This window comes from Streptopelia decaocto, assembly GCF_964273445.1.
Source record: "Streptopelia decaocto genome assembly, chromosome: 18".
NCBI lineage: Eukaryota > Metazoa > Chordata > Aves > Columbiformes > Columbidae > Streptopelia > Streptopelia decaocto.
Window position 1 is genome coordinate 3,671,977 of NC_138673.1, and position 22,741 is coordinate 3,694,717.

General features: G+C 48.8%; 1 protein-coding gene across 2 annotated transcripts; it reads right to left on the reverse strand.

Moving 5' to 3' along the window:
• Window positions 1-1,912: 1,912 nt before the first annotated feature.
• On the reverse strand, window positions 1,913-17,332 carry LAT2 (linker for activation of T cells family member 2). Of its 2 annotated transcripts, none has more exons than XM_082068594.1 (13): window positions 17,144-17,332; window positions 12,197-12,302; window positions 11,446-11,485; window positions 9,924-9,967; window positions 8,984-9,038; window positions 8,356-8,399; window positions 7,778-7,816; window positions 7,160-7,276; window positions 6,981-7,036; window positions 6,407-6,472; window positions 5,488-5,556; window positions 4,530-4,614; window positions 1,913-2,715 (listed from the first exon to the last, which is right to left on the reverse strand). In XM_082068594.1, the coding sequence occupies exons 2-13, from the start codon at window positions 12,282-12,284 to the stop codon at window positions 2,633-2,635; spliced, it is 786 nt and encodes a 261-aa protein (XP_081924720.1). In that variant the 5' UTR covers window positions 12,285-12,302; window positions 17,144-17,332; the 3' UTR covers window positions 1,913-2,632. The 2 variants fall into 2 exon arrangements, with proteins under 2 accessions (XP_081924720.1, XP_081924721.1); XM_082068595.1 differs by having other exon boundaries at window positions 7,160-7,190; window positions 17,144-17,325.
• Between the last annotated feature and the right edge of the window lie 5,409 nt (window positions 17,333-22,741).

Genomic DNA, 22,741 nt, shown 5'->3' on the forward strand with positions numbered 1-22,741 from the left:
AGGAGGAGTAAAACTGGTTCTTACCCCCCTGATGTACCTCCCGTGCATCCTCCGGTTTGCTGCGTTGGTGCCAGCGGAAGGGCGAGAAATACAGAAGTTCCTGCTCCTACCTGGTTTAAGTGGTTTTCTTCTCAACTCTAATCAGTAGCTGCTTCTCACAGCTCGAGTTTGGAGCAGACTCTTCCAGGCTAATCCAGCACTAGGGGACATCATCAAACTTACTTTAAAGAGGAATAGCGTCGATCCGAGAGGCCACCAATGCAGCTGGTTCTACCAAAGGCGGTTACTCAGTGCCGAGCTTTCCAGCTCCATTTCCGAGCCACACCAGCGGTGCCAAAACTACTTTTCTAATGCATCTTAAATTGAAAATTGGAAGCGAATTGCTCACTTGGCTGCCTACCTGATGTGAGGAAAGAGATACACAGACCAAGGGGGATGTCCTTTCTCCTTGCACGATGTTCAGACAACACGGGATCTGGCAATTTTGGTTGAGCACCAGAAATCCTGGCACACCTAAAAACGAGTCTTAAAAGGACAGTGCACCAGTGGACACACACGTATGTACTCACCCACTGCAAATAAAAACCGTAAGGTGTTTCAGAACAAGACTGTGATAACATTGATGAGAGTTCCTGTAGCAGACTCTGGATATCTTCCAGCATAATGAGTTCACTGAGAAGTGCTTCAGGAGCTTTGTAAAGCTGAGAAAGGTTTACCCCTCTCTACAGCGGGCTGTTCTGTAGAGCTGTGACGCGGGGATTTGCTCACGCTCCTAGAAAGGAGGGAAGATTCTCCATTTCCAGCTCCTGCCCTGCCTGCTTCGGCTCCACAACTTTCAAACTCAGATTTTGGCAGTAGAGGAACCTCACACCAGGAAAACGTAATTGGTCTAATCTGCCTCCCTGCTTGGTGAGGAAAGCAATAAAAATCTTGTATTTTAATGTCTTGACCGCACAGTCACCCAACGGCTAGAACTTTCTGGGAGTTCTCTAGCTGGATCTATTACTGTGTGCCAAGGATGTTTTACTGCTGCTAATCTTCTCCTAATCATTTAATTAAGAGGTGAATCACCAGTAGGTACAACTTCTCTCACATCATTGAGGGCTTGCCTTTCCCCTTCAGCAAAAAAATCCAGTCTGCAGCACTTCATGGAGAGTGGGAGCTTGTTCAGGTACAGAGCTGATCACCAAGGGTGACAATTTTGTGGCCCTGTGAGGGCCAGGAACACTGTTTCAGTTACAAAGGTATGTCCTCCATTCCTTGCCTGTTTGTGGCTGTCATTGTGTCCACTCCAGGCTCCCTGGGAAGCTGGTGTCTCCCACCCATGCAATTCTTTTGCAAAGCATTAAAACATCAGGAAGTCAGAGGGTGTGAATAGGTGCTAGGCTGGAGTAAGCAGAAAATGGAGCTGTAGCTGACGGTGTGTGTACATCCCTAAGCGCACTAGGTTTTCTCTGTTGTAAAAGTCCTATGGAAGCAGGAACAAACACACTTGTGGGAGCTACAAGTAACTCTTCCCCTAAGCCACACTCCAAACCACCCACTGTTTCAGCTACACAGATAGTGGCGACCCATGATCTCAGCGATTCTGCTAAAAATACAGCCGCAGCATTTGCAGGAGGAAGCACCTGACATCCCCTTCTCCTGCTCCAGAGCTCCCCCTTACCCTCAGCTCCACTTCTCTGCTCACTCTTACCAGTCCCAAAGATGTGACTGTGGGCTGCATCCCTTCTTGAAGCATGGCTTTCTGAACTGATTTTGAGGGACTTTGAGGGGCTTTTAAGGAGCTAGACTTTCTCCCCATAAGATCCCACACATCATTCTGTGTCAGCTCACGTGCTCCTGTCTCTGTCTCACCCAACCATTCAGACATGTGCATCATAGCAAAGCATAATAAAACGTCGTGTTTTCTTTGGAGGCTTATCAATTTTAATAAATAAGTGATACAACGGTGCCAAATCTGTGCATCAGGCCTCGAGAGACAAGGGTTACGTTTTAGGGCTGATGTTCCTACAGCAACACTGAAAGACTGGTGCAGTTTCTGAGGTTGGCAGTTCTGGCTTGAATCATCTCAATACTTGCAGGGTTTTTGTATCATTATAAAACAGATACCGAAACAAGGAAAATTGCCAGAAACACTGAGAATTACAAGCAGTGGATAAAGCAGGAATTTAATCCTTTTTAGTCTTCAGCTTTTGTGCACAGGCTGGTATCTCATTCAGCTCCAGAGAGCCACTGCTGTTCTAAAAACAACCTCTGCCAGTTCCTCTTCTGCAGGAAACCGCTTCTGTAAAACATAGGAGCTAAATCAGAACATAATCCCTGTGTCTTAATACCATCATGCATGAGTCACCCTGACAAATTAAGCAGCTGGCTGCATTACTGCTCGGCAATTTAAAGATTCATTTCATGCTTGACAGGAGAAAACATTGCACGGACTGGCCATCCCCCCTCAAGCAGATGTGCCAGGAAACAAGATGGGATAACGAGCTTGCCCATGGTCCTTGCGGGCATGGTGCTTTCTCCAGTTGCAGGTGTGCAGTTGGACTTCTGTGGGACTTCAAGCAGAGCATTTCTTCCTTTTGGCGGCACCCCTTCGACGTGATCTCGGGCACAATTTGGAGAAGAGATTTCACTGAGGGATCGGAGACTTCCCTCTCCCTGCATACACTCTTACAGCTCGGCAAAGGACTTCTTCAGACTTTATGCAGAATACTTGAAATAAAAGGGGAAAAAATAGTGAGTCCACTGACTTTTAATCCCTCCTTTAAACTTCTTAACACTGCTGCTTAACACTGAAAAATATCCTCATATAATCAGAAGCCCCAGCCGTGCCCCTGGACAGAGTGCAGAGAGGTGCCAGGAGTCCAAATTAACCCGCCCTTGGTGGAGAACTTGTTCTGGCATTTGTTGGTTGGACATGGGGCTTTTATAGCATTACTCTGTTAGCAGAGGCATCATTATAATGGCAAAAAGCGCACTGGCAATTTTAGTTTACTTACAGAGCTGCTAGAAGCTCTTTACACCTACAGCCACGATAGCATTTAGTGGGCTTAAGACTGGAGGTTTTCCCAGGAAATCCATATCACCAAACTGCAGCGCGGCTATTTCTCCCTCTTCTACCTTCACAGCATCGCTTATCACAGGGCAGTGGATTTATGGTAGCCCCTGTGCTGCTTTGATCATTGCTCTTCACCAAATGAAATGCCGTCATTACAGCAACTTTGCTAAATATTTTGGGCATCTATCAGCCCTGATTGTTCCTCTCACAGCTCCGAATGCAGTGGGCAACTTCCCCATTACAAACAGCAAACAGAGCAGCAGGTTTCCCGTGTGCAGCTGCATCCTGGCAGCTGCTGGGGCTGGACTGCGGGCAGGGGAGGAGGCGATCACCAGCCTGAGCTGTATTTGCTGCCGGCCACACCATGTGCGTGTGATGTTAGGAAGCGGTTTGTGTCCCACAAGTGACACACACTGAATCCTTGACCAAAAACCAACTTCCCCTTCAGCACACTCTTCGTCAGAGCCAACGCTGCTGGGACGGGCTGCTGAAGTTCAAAGCAAATGCTGCGATGTGACAAATAGAGTGACCGTGCTTTGTGTGGTGGGGACAAATCTTAAAGGCTTCGCACAACTTCAGAAATATCTGATTTTGGGGATCTGTCCACCACCAGTGCCCACAGTTTGGGGAATATAAAAGCCGGTAATAGGAGCTGCCAGCATGTGGCATCAGGATGATCCCGCTGGGTCTCCGTAGGTTCTCAGAGAGTAAATACCTGACAAGGGGAGCAATACTGGTCCCAGTCCTTCTCCCAGCTGGAGTTGTAGTCATAGTATGGAGCAGGGTGACATTCTAGCCAGCATGTGAAGACTAGTATAGTGGTGGTTTATTTTCCTCTCGCCCTTTTCCCAGCAATCTACAGAGAATTATCTGCCAAGAACTCAGCCAGTGTTTGCTGTGAGCTTTCCACAAAGCCTCCAAGAGCCCATTTTGAGCCACAACACCTATCACAGAACCTGTCACTGCATTTGGTATATCTGGGGCTGCTTTTCTTCTATACGTTACCATGCATTTACTGGCACTGTTCTATGACCCACTAATTCAGCGCCATGCAATCTCCCTGCAGCTCTCTGCAGATGGTTTTTGCTCTAACTGCCTTGAGTGATGCTTTATTACCAGCATCAGCGTGCTGCTGATAACGGGGCAGGATGTGCGGTTGCAGCAGAGCAGGCAGGCTCTGCGGAACCAGGGAATCCCTGCCAGCTACCAGAGAGGTCTTTGGGGGTACCTGTCTGCAGCGCGTAGCAGTGCTGCCCAAAGCTGCTCTGAAGCAGTTTTGAGTTTGTATTGAAGGAAAGAGGCACTGGGGACATGGACTTTGTGAGATTTGTATCCACGGTCTGCATTAGTCACAGCTTAGCATCAGCCAGAGATAAGTTGGGGCTGCGCCTGCTCCCCATGCTGCCACAATCCTCCCACCCCTGTACCATATTTCATAAAATACATCAACCATTTGTTCTCTTTTTACCTTCGCTTTGACAGAGGGACAGGGTCTGACGCAGGGGTTGTGTTGACGTAGTCTGGCTCATCATCCAGGCTTTCTGTCTGCAGAGCTGTGAGCGAGGATGGGAAGCGCCGATCAGTGAGCGGGCTGATCTAAAAGCACGTGCACACCTTAGACACGCTGTGCATGCTGCCAGTATTTAGCTTTTGGTGCCGACACATTTTTGCGCCTGGGCTAAGAAGCCTCAGGTCACAGCGTCAAAGTTGCCTTGAAGGGGCTTCAAAATGATCACCGAAAATTTGCACACACTCTGCGTGCAGCACACAAGGACAGCTTTTCGGAGCCAAAAGAGAACGACTTAGATTTAATCTAGAGAGTGTGCAAATAGGATAACAAGAATCAGTTTGCTTAGGCAGTTCCCACACCAGAGACAGAAAGCTCTTCAATAGACATGTATACATTCACCGCTGTCTCCCAGGCCAGGCTACCCCCTACGCTTCACAGGAAGCCACACATTAGATTAAGCTGCTGTTTAAAGGTTAGTTTAAGAAATATGCACCCATGATTACTGCAGCAGAGTCGCGGGCTGGCCCAGTGGGTGCGCATGCTGCACATTTCTGTGTCAGAGGGGATCATAAGGCTGATCTCGCACCGTGGCAACTTCCAAACGTAAGAAGATATAGGACACAAAGAGCGACATTCTACTGTAGCGTCCCATGGTCAGGGCTCAGGGACAGCCACCTCCACGGTGGCCTTTTGAGTGCTGGAAACACCCTGTCCCACCACAGCAGTGTTCAGTTACAAGTGTCTGTAGCAATTTGCACATGACCTTAGGTGTTTTTCATGGATGACTGAGGAAAAAAGAACTCAAGATGGGGGCAATGGCTGCACTGCTCTGAGCATGGTTGATTCTAATCTAGCATGACAGGCACCCTGCCCATGAGCCCCATCCCTAAATAGTACAAATCTGCTGAGAACATACCTTCCGCTTGCTGGAGTTTCCATACGTGTATCGCCGCGCTGTTCTCGTAGTCTGCAGAGTCATCTGCGACTAAGAAGAGTTTGGACAGGATGATGCTGAAGAGCATGTGGACTAAAAATGGACCTTTGTGAAACCCCCCTCCCACCGCCCCAGCCCAACCACTTCCTACACGTGGCCAAATTTCCAGCCAGGCAGCTCAGTCCCACCACAGCTCTGCTGATCCTGCCTCATCACTTCTTTGGCCCTGACCGCATGCCTGGAGATCTGCAGACGTGGATGGGGATCATAGAATCATTTCAGACTGGTCCCCCTGCTCCTGCCTCCTCTATTCACTCCGTACAAAGCCAGACGGGAGCAGGGCAGGCTCTAACAGTGCAGAAAGCTTTGTGTTAAGTCGCTGAATGAAACCACCTTGAATTCCTATTTTGCTTGCAACATCCCAGGACAGAAGCCAGAAGCCCTTAAGCAGACACTGTGGTCCAGCGCCATCCTCCAGCAGCTCACTGGGCTGGATGTGGTGGGAAACCTGAACTGGGGGCTACAACCACGGTCTGGAATAACACTGAAATAACACTGTAATAACACTGAATATCATAACACTGAAAGACCTAGAGAAGCAATGCAGACCCCAAAGCTCCCAAACTGCTGCAGAGATCTTCTAATGAAAGGGATCAGCTCCGAGGTGAGTTTTCGGCCAGTAAGGTGTCACCATGTGCATTTTCCTGCAGAAAGGGGAAATGCTGCAGGTCTGCTCAGTGCCTGCAGCAGCCCCTGCACCCCGGCTCTGCCAGCATGGAGCTGAAGGAAGAGCTCAGCCTGTGAACAAGGGGTTTTCCCTTGGCTGAGCACGTCACCATCCCTCTCTGCACCTCCAGATACCCTTGTACAACACGCATGAACCACAACAGCAACACACTACCCAGGTCGCAGCTGTGAGAGACTCCAACGATGACGTTCTCATAGGAATGGGAATCCTCCTCTTTCTCTGGCAGAGAGAAGGAAGAGGGGAAAAGGGCTTAAAGAAGCATAGGTGACCTGGGGAGGTCCCTCTTCCCCACCGCAGAACACACATTAGCTCTAAAATTGTTAGTCTTGGTGACAGCCTGCACTGACCCAGGGACGGGACATCCCCAGCACAGTCGAACTGTGCAATTGCTGCCCCACAGGACCCTGTCACCCCCCATGCCGTGGAGAACCAGGAGCATCTCTGGCCATGGCACCACGCACAGAGCCACCCGAGAGTGAGTGGCCAAAACCGGTCCTGAGGCATTGAGACCTTTCTTATGGAGAGGAATAAAACCCAATAAGCACAATTACCAGCCCCACGGTAGCCCCTAAGGCGAACAGAGGGAGGGCTGGCTCTGGTGAGGGGTGAACCCACAGGCACAAGCCACATGGCAATAGCACACAGATCTCAGCAAGAAAAGTCTTGTGAGCTCCCTGCAGCCCCAGAACAGGAGCAGAAACCTGTCTCACTCAGGTAGAGACCTTACCGTTGGGTGGCGTGAAGAACCGGGCATGGTTGTAGTAATCCAGAGCAATGGGCTCCCTGCAGGAAGAGCAGTCGCTGTCAGCTCCCCCTGCCAGAGGCAGCCGAGGCTCCCCAGCTACCAGAGAGCCAGGACCAAACTGGGACCAGTACAGCTCTGGTGGGCAGTGAGCAGCCACTTACACATAGGCAGCGTCCCCTCGCAGACAGTCCTCTGCAGGCACAAAGGGTTTGCCGTCAGTACGCCACACCACTGCATAAACCCAAACTGCCATCCCAAAGCGCAGCCGGACAAGTTCCCTGGGCACAGCCATAGCAGATGTCCCCAGCAGCCAGAAAGCCCCAGCACAGCCCCAGAGCCCGTCCGCAAGCAGAGCCGGGGGGCTGGAGCCAGGGGAGGCATCCCCAACCCACCCCAGACCCTGAGAAAACCGTGGCTCACCACTTCTCACACACAAATGCTGCCAGCTGGCAGGGAGAATCGAAATATCCTCCCCGGTTTGGGGAGGGAGAGCACAGCCCCACATGCCATTAATCCTCTTAGGGTGAGCACCAGCTGGGAGGGAGCTGGAAGCTCCCCAGCATCCCATCCACCTCTGCTCTCGCCATTAATCAGATCAATGTGTGGCTTAAAGCAACCACTAAATTTCTTATAAAGCAATCGCTATATTATCCATGCTGAAGCTCTGCCAGCTGCGGTGTCGCTGCCTGTGTGTTCCCGCCGGCTCTTGTCCCCGGTCACCTCCCATTGCCTGGGCAGCCTTCCCTCCCCAAGCCCCAGCATGCGGATGCAGCATTTACCTGTCAGGAAATTCTGATACCTGGACTCGGTCCTGCTCCCTGGGGAAAAGCCGAGGGCCACGTTACGCTCAGGCTGAGTGACAAGGAGGCATTTGATGACGGAGCCACCGAAAGCTGCGGCATCAGCAGCTCCCGCTCAGCGCTTTGCTCAGGGCTGGGGGACGCGGCTGCAGGGCTGCACACCCCAGAAAGAGGTGGTGGGAGGGACAGGGGTGACATTTTAAAGAACCTGTCCAGCACTGGTCAGCTGTAGCAAGACAAATGCTGGATTTTAAGCTCAGATCCAGGCCAGTTCTTATTGTCACTGCATAGACCAGCCACAAGTATGAGCAGGTGCTGATAAACAGGAGTGACTTTTCTGTTTGCCCAGCTTGTTTCCAGGATAAACTGCCCCTGTGCTCTGTCTGGGGTCCCAGCAGTGAGTAAACAGCCTCTCAGAGGCTCCCTCTTCCCAAAATTGGTGGGAGCCCCCAGCAGACACCTGCACAAACGAGCCGAGATTTGCAACATCCCTATTTATGAATTTTGTGGCCATCCCATGGCCATGTGGATGCGCCTGTCCCAGGGGAGATGCTCACCGTATCCAGCGTGGCGGGAGGCACCGAGCTCCTTGGTGATGTTCCTGGAGGAGAAAAAAGGCAACAGAAGTCCCAGGTCTGAGCAAACCCTACCAGGGGTTACAAACCACAGCAATGACTGAGTCAGAAGGAGCATCCGTGAAACCTGCCTGTGAGTTTATACAAGAAACACATCAAGGAACATGAAATGAAGAGTTTGGGGTTAAATTCCAAGATGGAAATAGCTGTGCTTGAACACTGCAGCAGAACTGGCCCTGCAGTTCTTGGGGGTTTTAGTGTTGGGGAGAAGGGCATTTCTTGTGTCAAACTGCTTATAAGCAAAGAATGGCCATTTCTTTTTTCATGATGTAGCTATTATGGACAGCCACAGCTCATTGCCTTGGGTTTGATTTAAATGGTTGCCAGCAGAATGCAGCGAGACTGAAGAAAATCCAGAAAAAGTCTAAACCCACTATTGACCATCAATAAATTATGTATAGCCCAAGCCCCATGTTTTAGATCCAGAACCAAGGCCCAAATCCTGAACATTCACAAATGTTGGGTGAACTTCATCCAACCTTGGCCATAAAGCTATGTGGCTGTTGGTTTTGGTGGTTTTTGTTTGTTTTTTGGTTGGTTTATTACCTACCTTGCTATTGATAAGTTTTCAGGTTCCTTAATTTGTTCCAGCCTCCGGGTTGTAGCTAGCACCAAGAACAAAGCGAGACGTTAACGATTACAGCAGCAGCAGCAGCAATTTTGGTGAGCACAGGGCACCCACCACGGAGGATTCTCTGGTACTGGCACACATTTTTCTAACACATCCCAAAACAGCTTCCAAATTGTGCCTCGAAAGTACAGAAATAGCCAAAACGAGAAACAGATAGAGGAACAGCTGGTGTCTGTGCAGAATGCAGAGTGAGCAGACACGCACCAGGGGAAGGTATGATCCCAACCACAGCCTTATTTCCTATTTTCCCCCAAATTCCCCTGATTCTGGGACATTTCTCGAGCTCGGCATCCCTCCCTTCACACTGTGAGAGGAGCTGGTAGGTTGTGAGCTTGGGTCAGGCTGGGCTAAAGTGAAGGCTCACAGAGGGCTTTGTGGTGTTGGGGCTGAAATAGGTGTCAGGGACAGCAGTGTCCCCGCGGAGCCCGTCTGCAGACACTGACATTTCATACAGACCCCGCCAGCGGCTCGTTTCAGGATAAAAATCAAAAGGTCAGCACCCAACCCAACGTGCCGCAGGAAGCAGAAGGGGGTGATGACAGATGAGTCACTCCTGTCGATTCGGGTTCACCCACAGCAGCGTTTTCACAGGGCGAACACAGCGGTTTGGGGAGCCCAAGTTAATGTGGTGTTGCATTTCGGTGGCATTGCTTTGGTGATTTATTTCCAATGCAAAGGGAGATTTTTTTTCCTAGAGCTCAGAATTCACATCGCTAGAAGTGGCTTTAACAATCTCTATCTAATATCATTTCACCACCTGGCTTCAAGGTAACCCTTTTATTTTTACTCTCCCCCCCGTTTTGTGCATGCAGGACCCCCACCCTGCAATGCATGAGCCCCGTGCAACGTTCACACTCACTGGAATGGGATCGGATCACCTCAAACCCCTGCTGGCTTTCAAACCTGGAAAAAATAGATGTAAAACCTCAGCAGAATAAAAGGAAATAGATGCAAGAGACCTCCCTGTTTGGTGAGTGGAGGGAAGAGAACACAGCCCCTGCGCTTGGTTTGGTGAAATCCCAGGGGGTGTGTGTCACACAGGACCCATATGAGCTGGGAGCAGTTTTCCAGACTCCTCTTAGACCCTGTAAACTCAGTAGGTGCTTATGCACAATTGGCAGAGCGCCTAATGTCAGCCAAGGGCAGGACCCAGGGTTGAGGGAAACATCATTTAGGATAATTCCTATTTTCACAAATTATGCAACAGTTAAAGCTGGAAGAGCATTTTCACCCACAAAACCCTGGGTGTTCACCCATGAAATGGCTTCAAACCCCACTGCTTCACCTCCACTGGCCCTCCCAACATCCCTTAACATCAACCTGAAAAAAATAACATGCCTGATCAACAATAAAAATAACATACATGCTAAATAACCTCTTTAATTTCTAATTAACAAGAGACCTGCTCCTCAGAGCACGAGATACAACAGCTCTTCTACTGCAAGTACCTATTAACCCTGATTTTGGGACTCTAGAAGTGTCCCTTCCCCCTCTTTATTCGGGTCACCTCCCCGTCCCAAGCCGGTATCACAGCACAGGCCCGGCAAGAGGAGGCGTCGGGCAAAGGACCTCACTGCAAAGTCTGCAAATGTAGAGTTAAACCACTCTGCTTGCAAAAAGCCCTAACTAACCAAAACCAGATCGCTGAAGAGAGCACACCATACCATGAGCCTAAAGGCAAATGGCCTAATCGAGGTGTACATTTCAAGAAGTCGGGAGGATTCAGTATGAGCCCACAGGGGATGGAGCTTTTCCCTCGGTCGCCGATGGACCAGACTAAAGGCAGTGGGGCAGAAGCAAACACCCAGCCCCATAGAGACCTTGGCAGAGCCCCTTCGCACCACGTTTGCTCCTATATCAAAGGTTACCAGCCAGCTTTTTATTTTGTCTTTATATCATTTAGCTGTGGTTTGTCTGTTGCTGAAGGAAATAAGGGGGTGTGCATGTGTGTACAAGGCATTTGCTTCGCTGCGGTCGGTGGCTGCTCTGGCACAGGGTCCCAGCAGCACCAACCAAGGGCAGGGTCTGGTGTATGGAGTTAACAACCTCCTCACCCCACCTCAGTGCACAGCGGGACAGGACATGGACTTGCAGAAGTTTTGGAAGCTTTTCTGACTAGTGACTCACAAGTCTCATGTTCAGAGCATCAGTTTCATTTTGGATTATTCTTTGTGAAGCCATTACCCCCTCGGCAGTGCCCTGGGCTGGGGTACGCTGCTCTGCACGCTCCATTCTGGGATTATTTTATTTTATTTTATTTTATATAAATCCAGATTTTGGCTGCAGAACATGGAGTGGTCTGGCTCTGGCCGGGGTCTCACCCTGGGTGAGCTGTTCGGGGGAGAAACGTGATTGTGAAATTACTGTGAAAAGCAACTTACTGACTCCTCCGCTCACTCTGCTGCTTCTTGCGCTTGGTGGCTGAAAGACAAGGAAAAAAACAGATATTTTGGGAGTTAAATATCAGAAAGACCAATAAAACACATTCACAAAACTTCTTCAATGGGGAGCATGAGAGGACAGCTGAGGCGGCAAGCAGCAGTTGTGATATGGTTTTGATTTTCTTTATTTTTAAACCGTGTCTAAAGCGTAACATTTGCCTCAGACACCACAAAGCAAACAAGCCATTCCTGTCCCCAAAACCCCACTCCGCAGCCTCCATCTCCCAGTAAAACCTCCCCAATGCTCAGAGGTGGGACCGAACCCCACCTGGGGTGGGCGCTTGCCCCCCTCTTTGTATTTAATGCATATATGAATATATCATACATCCTCCAGCCTCTCCTTTCTTGCCTGCCTCTCTCCTGCCCGTCTCCCAGAGCCCCCCCACAATTTTGCATCTGGACAGTGTGGGGTGCCCCAAAGTGCCCACGGAGGGGGTTCTGCAGCCCATGGGTTGCATCCACCCCAGGGAAGGGGTGAGTGGGGTCAGGGGGTCCATCCCAACCCCAGCAGCTCCCTGGCCACCAGCAGAGCCCCTTCCCAACTGGAGCTGTTGGGAGCATCCCCACGAGGACGAAACTCCCAAAACCAGGGCATGGCTGAGCAGGACCAAACCACCCAGAGGGGACATCCCAAGGGGAAGGGGTCTGCCCAGCATCACCCCCCAGCCCGGGGACGGCGGCAGGACCTTACCGGAGAGCTGGCACTTGACGCAGAGGCTGACGATGGCCCCGAGCAGCATCAGTGCGGCGGCCGCCCACAGCAGCTCCAGCTGCCCCATGGCCTGGCTGCGTCTAGCCTGAAACACAGCAGAGAGAACACCCTGAGCATCGGGGCCCCCCAAAGAGCCGCGTCCTGTTTGCCTTTGCGTGCCCAGAGAGACGGGTGTTTGTGGAGGATGAAGAAAAGGCTTCAGGGTTCTGTTACGGGGTGGCAGAGGCAATAGGAGGAAACGGCCTCAAGTTGCACCAGGGGAAGTTCAGATTGGATAGTAGGAAAAAATTCTTCAAGGAAAGGGTTGTGAAGCACTGGAACAGGCTGCCCAGGGCAGCGGTGCAGTCACCATCCCCGGAGGGGTTGAGCAGACGCAACAGATGAGGCTCTCAGGGACATGGGTTAGTGCTAGATTTAAGTTATGGTTGGACTCTATGATCTCAAGGGTCTCTTCCAACCAACACGATTCTATGATTCGATGACTCTATGATTCCCTCTCCCCACACTGCCCACACACTTCCAGCTCCAGCAAGACCTGAGCACCCCCCAGAGCTGAACCCCCATTTCACCGCGGGGAGAGAGGAGAGGTTCCCAGGCTCCTCCTCAGGAACAAAGCAGAAAAACACACTTGGATTTACTCATTCCCAATCCCATGAGCCACATTGCCACCATAATTGTCAACAGATACTATTTTTGAATATCCAGAATAGAGGACAAAAAGGGAGGCACTTCACAATATTCAAAGCTGCCGAGGCTCTCTGGTTATTTCCCTGTGGCATGGAATTATTTAAATGTCAGAATCCCCACACTATTTCCTGCATTGAGCTGGCTCAGACACGGGCTCTTCCCCTCCTTTCCATGACAGGCTCTTCCACACACAGCAGCTAACATTTTGTAATAATCAGCATGATTTAGCATCAGTTTCTTCCTTTAAAATACAAAACATTCTATAAACATCACAGAAAACAGTCTGCTGGGTGCAGGACAGACTGTTTAGCCCATTCCTGTTCCCCAGGGCCAGATTTTCTTTACCTAGGGATTATTTTAATTTATTTTTGTTTTTAATAAACTTCTTCTTTGGCCCCTAGGGATGGAGACGCTTCAACTTGCCAAAGGGCAGCATGTCATCACTCTGCCTGGTAAGCAGCTTTCTGACCACCTAACCTGAATGTCCTTCATTACAATTCAAGCCTGTGGATTGGAGGAAGGAAATAGATATATATTAAAATAATTAAAAACAATTAAATAAATACCAACATCAGATGATAGAAAATAGAAGCTCGATTCTGCCCCACTCAGCACCTTCTGACCCTGTTTGTGGAATAAAGAACATTTCACTGCCCCTCGGTGCTGAGCAACTTCCTCCCACCCGTGTGGCCGAGGATGCCGGCAGGAGGTTTGCGGTCCAGTTTGCCTTCGGAGTCCCAGTTTTACACCAGTGTCCTAATTACCAGGGCACGATTTAAATTGTCATGTAAAGTCCCAGCCCCCCGTTTCTCCCCCAGAGCACAGCGCTGTCTTTCCCTGCAGAATTTCTTGCAGCATTTCTGAAAAAGCTGGGATGAGATATTTTAAATTAACAGCATTTCCAGACCCCCATGGGCCCACCCCGGAGGTGCAGGACCAGCACCCCCAGCTGCTGGGACACCAGGGACAGAGCCTGGTCAAAAACATGTGGTTTCCCACATCATTTTTCCTTGGCTCAGCATCCCCCATGGAAACCATGAGCTGTGGATCATCCCTAAAGCATCTGCGGGAAGTTGGCCCAGTGCTGGAGACCAAAATTTGTTATACAAAGGGCTGTAACATTGCTGGTTGGTTTGTGGGGGAATTCGGTTATTGTTGTGGTGTTTTGTTTTTTTTTTAGAGGCAAGGCAGAGCTGAAGTCACCCGACAACACTGACCTAGTTTGTACCTTTGTAGGCCAGGCTGCCATCTTGCTTCTAGAACCGGTTTTATTTCTGCAGCCAGGCAGTAACGCAGCAAACCCCAACTGCTCCCAAGCCCCTCACTCAACAGCAACACAAAAGGTGGTTATTTGCAGGGCTGAATGGGGCACCCCACATCCCATCCCCATCACAGCAACCCCACAGTGAAAGCTCCTGTGGGCACCAAGTCAACGTCAGCCCCAAGGTTATAATTTATATTCACCAAACACCCAAGTCCATGGAAATCCTCTCTGTTGGTACAAAACCTCCTCTCATAAGGAGCTGATGGAAGAAGGTGATGAACAGATTTATGACAAGCAGAAGGCTGGAGGCACTTACGGCTGGCGGGATATAAATAAAATATTTGGAAGGCTGAACGTGCTTTCCGTGCTCTCCGCCTTGGGAGACGGTGTGGAGGATAAAGGGGCTGGAGCCACCGAGGGCTGTGCTGAGCCCCGAGTATATCAGAATATATCACACATACGTATGGAGTTAACTACGTGCTGACCAGCTGTGTTCTCAAGACGCTACATTCAAACACGGGGAGAAAACCAGTTCCCATCTCACTTCAGCTCTTCAGGAGTAAAATTCAGAGCGTGGCAAGACACCCTGTTGTCTTCACACACTTCTCTGTTCTCCTTTTATGTGTTTTTTTTCCCCTTTTTGTGCCGGCAGAAGTTTCTCCTCACACGAAGAGACTGTGGCGAGCGCTGCCCAAGCACCGCGGCCCCACAAACTGCTCCGAACAAGCAATTCCCGGGAGAGCAAAGTGCAATCAAACAAACAAAACCTTCTTTTATTTTTTTAATGGGAAGAATTAGCAAACTTGGAAAAGATCATCCAGTCCATACACAATATGTCTTATCAGCCCGGCTGCTGCTGTGCAAGGTTTCTAGTCCTAAATTAAGGATTAAACCCAGTAACAGGGCTTGCTACAAACAGCCAAGGGAAGGGGAGTTGGTTTTTAATCAGGGAAAACTGAAAGGTCTCTCACTTTTAAGTCAACTAAAGCAGAGAGTGACAGCACACCGACATTCACTGTCAATCCATCCCACCAAAGTGAGAAGAGCGATTTAAATTTAAATAAGACAATATTGGCTTATAAAATGAGTGGGTATGAGCTGGATACACACAAGCTTGAAATAAAATTTCTGATGGGTGGAAAGTCTAGAAGAACTTTCCAACAGCAGCAGAAGAGGCAAAACGCTCACTTAAAAACCCTTTAAGAGTGCTTAAAATGTACTTTGCGCCAAAAATCCAGGAGAGTGAGGAATGCGTTGACGCGGAATTGTTGAAAATGGCTGGTTTTCTGTAGGATCATTCCTGATGAAATAACTTTATCCCTTCGCAGGTATCAAGCCCACCCCCCGAGCTCACATTACAAGAAAAAGACCGAATTGGTGGGTTGTGTGCTCAATGTATTTGTAAAATAAAAAAATACCCAAAAGGCAAAATTAAAAGAGTCTTCTCCTCTCTCTTCCAGAAAGCTTTGCGGTCTGCACCAGTTTGAAATAAATTAAGGCTAATTCAAACAGATCGGATGAGTCACCGGCATGAAATATAAAGTGGAGAGTTTATTTAAAGTCTCACCATATGAAATTTAGCGCACAGACTTGTTGAACAGATGCGATATTCAGCTTGACTCAATGTCTCTAACATTTCTAAGAAAAGAAACGCTGCTTTCTGTTTGTCTGCGTCGCACAGATTGCTGCAGAAAGTCCCATCGATTTAGAAATTAAAGTCTCAGACCAAGGAAGCTCCTGTGGTTGGAACCACTTCAATGACCAGCATGGAGCCGCTAGAAAAGCTCCTTTCCAGAGCTCTGCACAGCCCATTTCCTACCAGATTTTATGCCACTGTAAATTTTCTTAGGAAAGCTGCTACAGCACAGAGAAAGCCTGGTTTCGTATGGTTATTCGAGCAGACCATGCTTTATTTTATGCCAGGGGAGCAGTGGATGCATTTTAGTAGAACATAGGACAAGAGGGAAAATCAGAATGGATAAATCAATTTTCATAGAGACCGTCACTTCGTAAAATGCTTTAAAAAACCTCAGGTGGAAAATACAGTGCCAAATCCTAATCACAACCAGCGTGCCAGCAAAAGGAGGTGATTTACAGAGATCTCTTGTATTTGTCCTTAAGTTCCTCCGCAGCAAATCCACGCAGCATCATTCCCGCTGCTGCGGAGTCCCGCGAGATGCTGCATTAGGAATTAGAGATATAGGCAACCCACACGTATATAACTACACACTCCTATTTAGTCCAGAGCGATGAAAACAAGCCAATATTACACAAGATTATCCCATAATTACCCTGTTCCGCTAAAGTGTCTGCCTCATGGCCCATATTACACTGAACATTGATCACAAGAGCAAAATGATGCAAAGACAAAGCTCTCTTCTACCTCGGATCCGCAATTTCAAGCACTTATATGCAGTAAAATAAATACATTCATATACATGATGCCAGTCAGCCCTGAAGCTGATGTAAAACCCAGAAAGCATAGTTAAAAATCAGCTATCTCATAGGATTGGGCTTTGGAGGGGGAAACAGCGTGAGCTGCAGCGGTCCCAGCAGCTATAAACAAGAGCCAGAAGCTGGACCGAACAGATTTGGGATGAGGGCGGCTCAGCTCAGCCTGAATGTTCCAGAATGAGGTGGGGAGATGTAAAGAACAGTATCGTAAAACGGTCAATCCAGACTGTGTGGGACAGACTCTCCTCTTGGGTTCAAAGGGGTGTAAGCGCCTCTGAGAAGATAAATTTGGCTATTTTTTTACCTCGGAATTTGTCAGGTGGTGGCCATGAGTAGCAGTGAGGAGTAACAGCCAGTGCATTGCTTTCAGTGGGGTCTTGTGGGGATGACCTTGAACCCTCTCTAACAGGGTCATTGAGATCTAGCTGAGGGTCTCTGGGCTCACCGAAACCCACAGGACACCCCACCTGCCCCCAAAGCCTTCCCACAAACCCACGCACCCCCTCACTCTCCCAGCTTACCCGCAGCCTCAGCCGCTCTCCCCTGTCCGTCCCATCTCCTCCTGCATCTCACGGCCGCAGCCACCAACGCTGGAGCCGGTTCCTCCGGGGCTCATTAGCCAGTTTCTGGTTTCCTGTCATCATCTGAAACAGCAGCCCCGACATCCGCCGCTCGGCCGGCCAGCCCCTCGCCGGATCACGAGAGGGACCCACGGGCGGTGCTCGCACCAACCCACCCGGGGAGCATCTTGCGTTTCAGTTTATCTGCCACGGGGAGAGGAAGAGGCTGGTGCAGAACCACAGACACCACCAACGTCCCTTCCCCAGTAGCCCTTGAGCTTCAGATGGGGCCAGTGCCCTCCCCCAAAAGTTTAACTTTCCTTTTAGTAAAGAGCTTTTCCAGGATTTAACACCACACGCTGGAAACAGCAGATGCTGCCTGGGGAAAACTCCTAGCAGATAAAGCAAATAGCAAGTTGTCTCTTAGTTTTTACAGGAAGGACAATATATCAAGCCTCAGAAAGGCAGCGCATAGCCTGAGGTCACCACTGCTGATGGCCAAATGTGGAGCTCCAGTCCAGAGCTGTAAGAATAAAACTACTTCTTATGCTTCAGCATTGGCTGTTCGCAGGTATCACGCACCATTTCACCGGAGTTTTAAGAAAAATAGTGGCTCATGATATTTTTAAAGTTTTTTTATTTTTTTTTTTTACGCTTTAACAGAATAAGGTGGGCTTGTGAACAATGTGGGGTTTATCTACTGGCTCAAAGCCCCCTTACTGTACACAACATATGTATCCTGCTCCAGGAATAGGAAATTCTGCACACGCACAACAGGCAGCTGGGCACACGCTTTACAACCGCAAAAAAACACGTTTCATGCTGCCTCTCACTCAGGCTCTGTAATACCTCCCTTACACACAGGCATGTAAATTATTCGGTAAAGGGAAATTCTGTTATATTTAAATTAGGGTGCTTTCAAGCTGCCACAACCAGTCATCTGCATCCTCCTCTCTCTACGACAGAAAGTGACTCTTCTATCAGAAAAATGATTAAATAGCCAACTGTTTACAATTTCTTCAAGTCTGGTATCTTGCTATCAAGCTTCTAGAGGAAACTTTGCTTTCATAAGATAGTTAACCACTGTCCGTGCAAAATTATTTAGACTTTTAATTCTGAGGTGCAAAAATAATGGCTTGCATGCACCTTCCAGAGCTGCTCCCGCATGGAATCCGGTGCAGAAGCCCATCATGAAATCAGTACAGATAATTTGAACCAAAGATTAGAAGAGCAAGACCCAGCCCTGAGTTGCTTGCATGGTTTCTGGCTGGCCTCTATGTAGAAGATATTACATAATATAAAACACTTTTCTGACTGTTAAAAACAGTTGTTAAAAACCTGGCATTTCTAGCAGAGGTCTTAGGGATTAAGTAGTTTATTAGGGGCTTTCTAGCATTTTGTTGATTTATTTAAACACATGCTGATAACTGAAGTTTCAATAAAAAGTTGTTTATAGCAGAACTGTTGCTCTGAACATGCTAGAGACAATTACAGTTTGTCCCTTTCATATATTAAAAAAAAAAAAAGTCTATTTTATTAGGAAGAGGCGACGCTAAAAAGGCACCAGGTACTTGCATGTGGGTTCTCTGGTGGGTCTCACAGCTTCTGAGATGACTCAGTGCCATGTACAGACGTTACTGCAGTTGGCTCAGGCTGCAGCAGATGCATCTTGTGTTAGTTCCTGATTATCTCCTGGGCCAACGCAACTGCTCAGCCTCTCCGGAGCAGGCAGAGGCTGTTGTGGTGCCCAGGGAGCAGCGTCGGGACCAAAGATGGAGCAATGCCCTTCAAGGACATCAGTCCTTTGTTGAGACCAACCACCCTGATTGCTAACTCTGATTAGAAGGTAATTACTGCAGTAAAACAGACAGCATCTCACTTCTTTGTATGTCTCACAAGGACTCAATGCAGGGGTTTAGAATGAGAACATCACTCTGAGCAACTACCAACACCACCATGAGCTCGGCCCTTCGGGAGGCCAGACCAAGCCCCCTCTGCCACACAGACAACGGCCCCCGGGCACCAAACCCAGCGTGTGACACCAGGCGCTGCCCCGTGTCACCTCTCTCCCTCCTGTCACCCCTGCGCCTCATCCAGACCTGCTGCCCCAAACCACTTCAGCTCTGAGAAAAGATCAAAGACACGGGAGCACCATGTTCTTATCTTCCGCCATATAAAATGCCACATTGCAACGTCACCTTTTCAAAGCTTACCCACTTCAGCTTCGCTTTGTTTTCCCCCCATAGCAAGCGTATAGGCACCTACTCCTTCAGCCAGCTGACCAGCTAACCAAAACTGCTCTTTCTCCTTTTACTACATAGCTAAACAATTGTAGAAAATTTTCTTTGGGCCCAAAGAGATCATGAGACTGCACCCTCCCCAGCTTACTTGTTAGGGTTGGGAGGCTGAATGCCCGGGGGGGGCAGTTTACATCCTTCCAGATAAAGGTGGGGTCTGCCTAAGGACCAGCTGGTTTTGCTTGAACCAGGTGTTGTGACTAATGCTGATTAGAAATTCTCAGCGAAACAATGATTAGAAATCAATGCATCATCCAAACCTGACCTTTCCACAGAAACACACGCAAAGCTGCAAACATTGAGGAAAGCTTTCCAAGCCCCATCTGGCTCTTTCCCCCAGAGCTCATAAGCTTTGTGATCAAGCGTTACCTACTTTGCAGGAGACCAGGATTCAAATCCTTCTCACTCTGGGATCAGAATAACGACACATCTCATCCCAACCACTAATTATTTGTTTGGCCAAATTCTCGTGGCATTTTTAATGAAAGTCAAGTCTTGGAGGAAATTTTCTCACTTGCTAAAGTAGCCCACGAATGTTTTTGTACAGCCCAAGAAACGGCTTTTCCTCTTGGCTGCAGTCGCCCGAGTGTCTCCCCAGCTGAAGGGGAAGCGCCACCTCCCCGCGGCCGCGCTGCACGCCCCGCTGCAAACCTCCCCTGCTCACCCAAAACCAAAAGCGGCTCCGTTCTAGCTGAAGACACATGCTGCTACCACCCAGTGGAAACACGGCTCACAGCGAGGATTTCTGGGTGCTCCACAAAAATGTGGCCAAGTCAGGTTTGCAAAATGAATCCCGTATGTCCCTCTGGTGCTGTAAAGGTTCTTTCATTCTTACCCTGCTTAGTTCATCCTTGTGGACACCATCATTCTTAAATCTGAACACAAAAGCCTTGAAGGTTTAAATGCTTTTATTTGATTTTTATACAGCAATACAAATTATACAGATTCATTACAGTACAGGTTTTGCAGGGGTTTATAGAGGTACTTAGTGATTTTTTGGTTTATTTAAAAGAAAGAGGCAGATCTTGGGAGCACGGTGACATGGACAAAACAATCGCATAGTAGGAAGCAAATCCCTACCATGGGGAACACTAACCTGGCTCAAACCTACTGGCAGAAAGGCGGTGGCAGCGTTTCCCACAATGACATACCCCAAACACCAACCCTGGGACGCTCTAGAGCTTTTCACAAGAAATTCTGAGCTTACGGGTGAGCAGGCTGTTCCTGTACCAGCACTGAAGGTCCTTAAAGCCCTTGGATGCACTTTGCTGTAAAGGGGACAGACATGAGGGGAGCTGATGTTAAAATTAACCTGCTGTCGAGTGGGCAACGTCACGTAACGGTGTTGCTGCAGCTATGGAAAAGGAAACCATCAAACGCTTTACATTTAGGCACCCAAACAGCTACAGTAAGATGAGGAATGTGATCTTAGACCTAATAATTGCGACGCCTCACACACCGTGACACGTGTGCAAACAGAACTCCATCTCCCATTTCTTGTGCCCATCTAAGCCTCAGGTTTAAGTGAGCCAGACTTGGGGAGCAGCCACCAAAGCTCCTGCATAATCCCTAACGTGCAGGATGGGTGCAGGCTGAACACCTATAGCTTTGGGAGTATGTTCCTCCGGTTAGTCCAGAACATACAATGTCATCACGATATTGCTATTACCAATGGGCATCAGGCTGGAGAGGCAAGTGTCCGGCACTGAAGGGTTAAATCATTTCAGAAAAATGATTACACCATTTTAAACACTTCTCATAGGTTGGGTTTAATAGATATAGTGAGCAGTACTACAAATAACAGAATAAATTGCAGACTATATAAATAAAACGTATTCATCCAATAAAAGACCGCTCTCTGCCACTTCGAATATACCCGATTCCTTGAAATCCTGCAGTGGATAAGTGGCATTTGAGAGGAGGGATTCAGCTACCAGATCGGAAAATTCCAGTCTCAGCTCGAAATCAAATTACTCTCCAGCTACAGAAACTCCCTGTTCTAAAAATTTAAGACAAGCATCACCTACAAAATTGCAACCCAAGAATCCGGTCCAGAGAAGTGCCCCTGAGAACTCCAAAGGGAACCGATTCTGCGCTAGAATATGCCGGGCTACATGCGAACAGCCCCGTTCCTCGAGAGCCTTTGCTCTCGTCTGGTAGCGAAACACAGGAACGATCAGAACGTAAAACATAAACGTAACACAAATGTAAAGATGCTCACGGTTAACAGCTTATTGCCCGTGTTCTTGCCATAAGCCAGCGTGAATAATCTCGAGAGGTCCTTCCAGACACTGAGAAGGAACGAGGTCGCGGTAGAAAACCAGTGATCTGTGCCTGGCTTCAAACCGGAGCAAACGTGACACACGCAGCCTCTGCCCAAAACACACTCGAGGTGAACGGGGGATAATTCCTGGAGAACAGTCGCTCCAAACAGCTTTGCTCAAAGCAGCCGGCGGGACAGGGGCGGCTCTGCGAGCTGCTACATGCGAGCGCCCTGCTGACGGGGTCGCACACGCATTTCCAAATTTGCTGGCTTACTTATTAAATATTTTCTACAAAAAGGGTTGCAATGTCACAGGATTTGCTATGAAATATTACCTTTTCTGAAGACAAGTCAGCATCTAGCACTACAGGTCGCAAATGCTCCTACTGTATGCTATGCTAAAGTCAGGATTGAAATGATAACAGAATTCATAAGACAAGCTGAAAAACATCAGCATCATCCAAAACTGCCCAGGGACAGCAAGTCGTGGCCACAATTACTATCACAACCAGCAGAACTTCAGAAATACATGGTCAACATTGGAGACTCTTAGTACCAGCACATCTCAGTAGTAGGTTAACATGCTGTTGCTACTTCAGAAAGGCAGGTAAGCCAGCCTTGAAGGTGTGGATTTAACAGCACCAGCCAGTCATTTGAATACAAAAATACTCCTCCACCTCGGCCCTCAGCCATCAGAGCATTGGTGACCACAAGCACAAAGAGCCCTGTGGATGCTGTTACTGACTCGCATGGTCCAGTGAGTTGGCAACACACCAATGCCAGCACTGGGATGCTGCTGTTAGACTGGGATTAGCTGTCCCGAGACTGCTCCTGGGAGCTCAGCAGGGTTTAGGTTTTGGTGTGTGACAGTTTTGTAGCACGTTAGGCATGTGCTGCTTACTTCTGCATCACCCCACAGCTCTTCCAGACACCACACCAGGGAAACACAAGGCCCTTCCTCCAACAGCAAAGCTGTGCTTAATTCAGTTTCCATTCCAA

Excerpts from the sequence above, each read along its gene's own strand:
- LAT2 (XM_082068594.1), bottom strand. The coding sequence starts at position 12,284 with ATGGGGCAGCTGGAGCTGCTGTGGGCGGCCGCCGCACTGATGCTGCTC. Across the intron at positions 9,039-9,923 it reads GGTGATCCGATCCCATTCCA|CTACAACCCGGAGGCTGGAA; the intron begins GTGAGTGTGAAC and ends TCTTGGTGCTAG. Across the intron at positions 5,557-6,406 it reads CTCTCACAGCTGCGACCTGG|TCGCAGATGACTCTGCAGAC; the intron begins GTAGTGTGTTGC and ends AACTCTTCTTAG.